This window comes from Brienomyrus brachyistius, chromosome 6, assembly GCF_023856365.1.
Source record: "Brienomyrus brachyistius isolate T26 chromosome 6, BBRACH_0.4, whole genome shotgun sequence".
In the NCBI taxonomy this organism is placed as follows: Eukaryota; Metazoa; Chordata; class Actinopteri; order Osteoglossiformes; family Mormyridae; genus Brienomyrus; species Brienomyrus brachyistius.
The window spans coordinates 22,534,388-22,541,943 of record NC_064538.1 but is presented as its reverse complement, the minus strand read 5'-3'; the positions used below and the strand labels follow the sequence as shown (position 1 = coordinate 22,541,943).

The 7,556-nt window shown below is 44.8% G+C and overlaps 1 protein-coding gene across 1 annotated transcript; it reads right to left on the bottom strand.

Annotated features, from left to right (window-relative positions):
- Nucleotides 1–1,181: 1,181 nt before the first annotated feature.
- On the bottom strand, nucleotides 1,182–2,628 carry LOC125745107 (uncharacterized). Its single transcript, XM_049017608.1, has 2 exons — nucleotides 2,113–2,628; nucleotides 1,182–1,890 (listed from the first exon to the last, which is right to left on the bottom strand). The coding sequence occupies exons 1-2, from the start codon at nucleotides 2,503–2,505 to the stop codon at nucleotides 1,357–1,359; spliced, it is 927 nt and encodes a 308-aa protein (XP_048873565.1). The 5' UTR covers nucleotides 2,506–2,628; the 3' UTR covers nucleotides 1,182–1,356.
- Nucleotides 2,629–7,556: the final 4,928 nt, after the last annotated feature.

Below are 7,556 nucleotides of genomic sequence, written 5' to 3'. Positions count from 1 at the left end.
CGTTCAATTCCGATTTTTTGCTCAGATCGGATTTGTCTATCTTAATGGTTTACATTCATAACTACAAGTGACCTGTATCTGACTATAATGTGAACGCATCAGTCCTCCGAAACATCACACATGCGCACATTGATACATTTTTACATGGGTCAACTGCGTCACTAACAACAAAAAATGTGGGATGACTCATGGCATTAAGAATGGAGGCGTTAGTAGCTCACGCATGTATCACACTTGGCTCTGGAGGACGACAAACAGTGAATCAGCTGTACATGAGCAGGTCGAAAAGTAAAAAAAGTCAGGCAGCTAGCTTTTTCTGTTTTCACAGTTATTGCTGGAACTGCTGCACCAAGAGATGTGTGGGTACGAGCCTGCCGGCGCAGGCTGATGATGTCAGCGCATGCGTATAAGCAAAAAGCCACATGAATTCTGATCTGAGCGTTCACATTCAGGTCGCATGGCCGCGAATCGGATACGTATCACATATGAAAGTGACACAAATTCGGTTTGAAAAGATCAGATTTGCATGTCCACACAGCTCTGAAAAAATCAAATCATTAAGGCAAAAAATCCGATTTGAGTCACTAAAGCATAGCAGTGCGAATGTAGCCTTATATACCTGGATCATGTCCCCCCTTAGTCTCCTTTGCTCAACGCTAAACAGATTCAGCTCAGCTAACCTCTCCGCATAAGACATTCCTCTAAGATCAGGGGCCTCATGAACAACGACGTGCGTAGAATTCACACTAAAACATGGCGTATGGACAAAACTAGGAATGTGCGTAAGCAAGGAAAAATCCAGATGTATAAAACGATCAACGCACATTACGTTTATAAATCCCAATGAGCGCGAAATTTTACGTAAGTGAATGAGCTCACAGCCACCCCCCCAACCCACCCATAATTATGTATATTTGCATATGTAAATCTGTATAAATACCCGCTTTGTTATGTTTTTCTAAGCAACAATGGATAAACCACGTGGGCAAAATAAGTATTTCAGCGAGTGCGAAGTGAAGGTCATGTTAACAGAAATTGAGAAAAGAAAAGTGATATTATTTGGTAGTTTAAGTAGTGGCATCAGCACTAAAGTTGACGGAGAAGCAGAACGTGGCGGTGTCAGGTTTGCGGGTGGACAGGCAGGCAGGAATCGGGGAAAGACGAGGCAGGTAGGCAGGATCTTCAGGAATCAGGTTTATTCAGAACCCGCAGGCGCCCCCCGAGCCCCAGCCAAGGTGATCGAGGGTGAGCCAGGGGGCAGGGCGGTTGGGACCCTAGCCCTAAGCCTGTGTCCTCTCCCCTTTCGGGACACTGAAAGGCGGGGCTGTGGCCGGGGTCGACCTCCGGCCCCTGTGACTACTGCAGAGGGGCCTCGGGTGTAGTAACAGCCAGAGGCACAGCAAGAGCCTCAGGTGTGGGTGGAGCTGCAAGCGGCGCAGCAGGTGCCTGGGGCGAAGCAGGAGGCAGCGCCTCGGACTGTGCAGCAGGCAGTGCCTCGGGCGTAGCCGGGACCTCCAACGTGAGCGGTGCAGCAGCCGCAGTGGGGAGCTCGGGCGGTGAAGGGAGCAAAGCAGTAGCTGGAGGTGGGGCCATGGCAGGCACCAGGGGCGCTGCAGGAACTGCCGACTCAGGACCAGCAGGGGGTCTGTCGAGGGGGTCTACTCTGTCCTCAACAGTAACAGCCTCCCCAAGGAAGTGGCAATCTCCTCCAGCTCGTGCAACGATGACGCTGGAGAGAATGCTGCGCAGGCTCGCTGGAGCTGCGTGACCAGCTGGGCAGCCTCTGGGGCCTTGCATGCCGTCGGATCCTCCCTGGAGGGTGAAATACGTCCCAGCTAGGGACGTCGTGGCGGGCATCTGTGGAACCTGGTCTGGAATCTCCAGAACAGGCTGGTCAGGAACAGGCAGGACAGGCAGATCAGGCACGTCGGGGAGCGCTGCTAGGATTGGCGTTGTAAGAGCGGGCACTGCCCCTTTAAGAGTCCTGGGGATCCGGGGAATAGTATCCCAAACGGCTCTAGCCCTCCTATTCGCCAGCCGTACCACCCGAAAGTGGTACGCTGCTAACGGCAGCGGCTGCTCAGCGGCAGCGATGTCAGGGGTGAGCCTTACCGGTTTCTGGACTGGATAGGGCTCCTCCGGATATACAGCAGGGATCAAGGCGGCGGAGAGAGAGCAGGCCCCCAGGAACATCGTTGGCTCCTCTTCTGGTCGATGCTCTCTCCGCTTCTTCCTCCATCTCCGACGTGCAGCTGTCAGCGGAGATGTTGGGTCAATAACCTCCTCCCTCAGCAGCGAGTCCAGGTGGCTCCACCTCTCCGTGATCCTGTCCTTCAGCCACTGGAGATATTTATGTACCTCCTGGTCAGGGTACGCATTCCCAGGTGGTGGTGCCTCACTCAGGAGGGTACTGCTCAGGCTGGCTAACCTTAACGCCACAAGGTCCTCCTGGACCTCAAGCTGATGGAGCCAGTAGAGTAGTGCTTCTCTGTGGAGACTTGTCATTCTGTGAGGTTCGCGGGTGGACGGGCAGGCAGGAAGCGGGGAAAGACGAGGCAGGTAGGCAGGATCTTAGGAATCGGGGTTTATTCAGGAAACGGAAAGACAGGGCAGACAGCGACAAACTAACCTTAATGACAAGTCTGGGGAAGAGGGACTCAGACGTGGACTAAATACACAAGACAAGCAGAAAATAACAGGAAACAGCTGGGCACGATCGGGGAAGCACACGTGGATGATCAGGGGGCGTGGCACACACGAGGATCGGACGAGCTGGGCGTGATAGGCGGAGTCACTTAAAAGTGTTATCTATTTGCACGGTGGCCGAAATGAAAAAGAAGTGGCTGGACATAAAAATCTACGTGAAAAAATGAGTGTCCGATCACCATAAGAGTCTTAACAGCACAGGCGGAGGGAGCAGAATCCCCGGTTTCACACTTTATCGGGTGAAGGGGATGCCGATGTCAGTTTTTCTCATAGCATACTTGTTTGAATTACTTGCATGTTTATGAATAACAAGTAGGGCGCAGATGCGATGTTACTTTTGTTTATTCTGTTTGTTTATTGTTACAGACAATAGTACAAGAGGTGCCCCAGTGCCGAGGACGACACAGGCGGCGATGGTGCTGCTGTGCCGAGCACATCTTTGGGTGCTGGCTGCACACATTCCCGTGCCTCAGAAACCGGGGGGCGACCGTCCGGCCGTGTGCTGACTGAAGCTGTGCTGCAGTCACAAAATGCAATAGTTCATGCTGTAGGATAGGTTGCCAATGAATTAAATGATACTCTGCGTGATATTAACAACACATTAAAAGAATTAGTTAAAAAATAAATGCGGTGTTTGATTATATGTTTTACATTCTTGCTATTACATTCAAACAAAGTTGTAACGCTGTTCCATTTGGCGGAAAATTTGGTGGCTCAGGTTCATCTTGCCTAAACTCTTCAGATACCGGCAAGCCACAATTTTGTGCCAGATTATGCAGCACGCTACATGCGTGTACAATGCGACACTTTTTGCAAGCTGTATAGTAGCACCCCAATGGTCTTGTCTAGGCAGTGCCAGCGGCCTTTAAGCTGCCCTAAAGTGCCCGAGCCCAACAAATGGGGGGCATCATTATAACGCTGCTCCAGTTCATTCTAGGGGTTTGCGAGCAACATGAGAAGCCACTCACTGTCAAATGGTTAAATCAAACAAAACTTACAATACTGGACCAAATTATAAAATGGGAAAAACTGGATAAAGTCAGCATCATGATTGTGAGTTTAAAAAGGGAGACCACAGTAGCAATGACTTAGCAATGGGAGCCGTCGGTTTACAAAACTGAGCAGAAACGTGCGTACGCCATGTGTAGAGCTGCCATGAGAATGTGTGCAGCTGTACGGCAAGTTTCATTTTTATACATCTCGACATGAGCGTGGAAACAGACGTACGTAACATTTTCATGCGTACGCACAATTTATACATGAGGCCCCAGGAATCATTCTTGTAGCCCTATGTTGCACCCTTTCCAAGGCGCCAATATCCTTCTTAAGGTATGGTGACCAAACCTGCACACAATATTCTAGGTGGGGTCTTACCAAGGAATTGCATATTCGTAGCATCACCTCCCTTAATTTAAACTCCACACACCTAGAGATGTAACCCAACATCCTACTGGCCTTTTTTATTGCTTCTCATACTGACGAAAGGGTGACATGGAAGAATCAACATACACATCAAGGTCTTTCTCATAGTCAGCTACCTTTATTTGAGTGGAAGCCATAAAATATCTGTACTTTATATTTCCGCTCCCTGCATGGATTACCTTACATTTATCTACGTAAAATTTCATCTGCCATGTATCAGCCCAGTCGCTAATTAAATCAAGATCCCGTTGTAGCCTCTGTGCTGCTCGTTCAGTATCTGCTACATCACCCATCTTGATGTCATCTGCAAATTTAACCAGTTTACTAGATGTATTAGTGTCAACATCATTAATGTAAATTAGAAACAATAGTGGTCCTAAAATTGAACCCTGCAGTACCCCACTATGAACGCAGGCCCACCGTGACATTATGCCTCTATTAACTACTCGCTGCTTCCTGTCTGTTAACCAGTTTTCGAGCTTCACCTGAGACTGTGCAAAAGTCCTCCATTCCCATGCATAAATCCTCACACAGTGTGCATCTAAGAGGTTTGTCTCGTCAATGTTGCCTCCATTCATCTATTTTTCATATCCGAGTGCAGTCAGTAAGGGGCTCAAACTGAAATTTTCATGTACCACTCCAGGTACAGATGGATGCTATGCCTTTTATCAATAAACATAAGATGAACTGATTTAGTAAATACATAGTCTAATACTGCCTGTCTGTTAAAAAATTAAGCAATTATTCCTTGTAAAATATTTTCCCAAGACATTGTTTTCACTGTGAGCAGAATTATTTATGTAATAAATCATTCTTTATTTAAAATGAAGGGAAAATGAAAAAAAAAATACAATAGGAATTATGTTATACAGTTCTAAATTGCTGTCCTATGTTGTTGTCTTGGAAACAGACCGACAATCTATGGGTTGCCACTTGGCATTTTGTGCTTCTCACCTTTATGGAATGCTCTGTACAAATGTAAACCCTCTTTTTTGCTTTAATATGGTTTTGTGATGGCATAGCACATTTTTTCTGTTATTTTCTATTGGGTAATTTGCAATCTATGGCTTGAGATTTTTTTGAGATAGTACACTCACTGAAGACTTTATCAGGAACACCTGTACTCCTGCAATTATCTAATCAGCTAATCATGTGGCAGCAGCACAATACATAAAACCAGGCAGACACAGGGCAGGTGCTTCAGTTAATGTTCACGTCAAACACTAGAATAGAGAAAAAATGTGATTAGTGGTTCTGACTATTGCATGGTTGCTGGTGGCAGGCAGACAGGCTGGTTTGAGTATTTTTGTAGTTGCTGATTTTCATGCATTCTAGACTCTAAAGTTTACTCAGAATGGTGTGAAATATAAAAAAAATATCCAGTGAGCAACAGATCTGCACATGTAAAATGCTTTGATACGAAATGTCAGAGGAGAATGGCCAGACTTTCTTGAGCTGATAGAAAGGCTATAGTAATTCAACCACTCTGTACAACTGCATTGTGCAGCAGAGATAGGTAGTATTTCAAATATAATTAATTGAAATATGTATTTTAACTTGCATTTGAGTATTTTATAACCTTGCTGGACAGAAATCAGATGTCATTTCTAACAAAATACCTAGATTATATTTTAAATACTTAATGTCTTGTGTACTTTCTGTTGCTTTAAGAACCTTCATTACTTAGGATAGTTTGTAAAATTTGTAAGCTATCACTGCCTTTAGCTAGCTTGAGCTGTATAGTATAGTTACATTACTATCAGATTGCTCACTGAATGTTATTATAAGATAGAACAGCTTGCAAACAGCAGTGCTGTGCTCCAGCGCTTGATTTAACTTGCTAGCCTGCTAATGGCATTCTAGTTCATTTCAACAGGCATGCTCAGGCAGTGGCATCTTGTGGTTCGACGTACAAAAAGCATTGTTTTTAGCTAGTCTGAAGATTTAGGTAAATTCAACATGAGATGAACAACACATATTAGTGTCTTTTTTTTTTCTCTTAAAAAAAAGAAACCAAGCCAAAATGCAGAAGCCGTGTGTGTGTGTGTGTGTGTGTGTGTGTGTGTGTGTGTGTGGGGGGGGGGGGGGTGGTAAATTGTTTAAAGCTTTACTGCTTCCATAGGAATTAAGAGGGTAATTAGCCGCCAGGTGCTGCTAATCAAAAGCACTTGATTGATCATCAGCCAGTGTAAACATCTTTATAAAAGCAGGAGTTTTGGCAGTTTGCTGGTCTGGAGCATTCAGATGTGTGTTAAAACAATGCCAAGGAAGAAAGATGTCGGCAATGATTTTAGAGAAGCAAGTGTTGCTGCCCATCAATCTGACAAGGGTATATAGGGCCAATGTGGAAGTCTATCATTCTATACTGAGAGTATTTACAAGTGGAAAACATTTGAGACAGCTGCCAATTTGAGGTAAATTTTCATGTCACAGCAAAGTCAGGAATACAAATATACAACGTTAGGAAGGCAAACTGTAATGGGAGGACACAGAAATTAGACTGTAAACTGGAGGTAAATACCAGGACAATAGCAGAAGCCTGGGAATTATTTAAAAACACATTACGGTAATGTCACGTACAATCAAGGAAATACACGTGGGAAGGCAGGGGGCGTGGCACACACGAGGAGCGGACGAGCCGGGCATGACAGGTAAGATCCAGGGGAGTTTATATTGGGTTCTCACAAACCTAGGAAAATGCAGCCAAACTGAAATTTAAGAAGAAAATCAAGAGGAAATCAGCTCTGTGCCATCAGTGGAAAGAGGATGTTGGGATAAAGCATTTTATTTAAACCTACAGACTTTAGATTTAAAAACTTAGATTTGCGAGGAAAAACTTTGAAAGTTGCACTTCAAAGGTTTTTTTGTTTTAATTTCCCAAATATTTCAATGCCAAAAGGGCTCTAAAAGCTGTAGTTGCCAATCTGCAGAATTGTGCAGGTCTGAGAATGATAGACATTGCACTGGTACACTCATTTACAAAGTGTTCATTATTTATTCAAAACATAAGCAATATACTTGATCATTTAAAATTTGGCTACTTCATTGACCGGTATATTTATGATTTGGAGCTGATACGTTGCATGGTCTTGTTAGACTCGATTATCTCAATCTCATGGCCCTGATGGTATCTTACCTGCAGTTCGTGGGAGCTGGGGGATATCTGCAGACCTTTTAACCTGGCTATTTCAAAAGTCTCTGTAGGTGCAGTACTCTTGGACTGCAAGAACGCTAATATAATGCTAATTTTCTAAGATACAAGTGGTTCCTCAAACTACAAACCAATTAGCTTAAGTTGAATAACTGGACAAAGGACGGAGGCAGTGCAGAGTAAATGATTGAATACCTAGACAAATAACATACATGGGTTTACGAGGGGTGGATCCTGTCTGACTAACTTGTTTTTCGGAGGCAACAAGTGAAATTGA

What these genes read in the sequence shown, in the direction of transcription:
- LOC125745107 (XM_049017608.1), bottom strand. Translation starts at nt 2,505, where the DNA reads ATGACAAGTCTCCACAGAGAAGCACTACTCTACTGGCTCCATCAGCTT. An exon ending in CCTATCCAGTCCAGAAACCG is followed by an intron (nt 1,891 to 2,112) that starts GTAAGGCTCACC and finishes GTTCCTGACCAG; the next exon opens with CCTGTTCTGGAGATTCCAGA.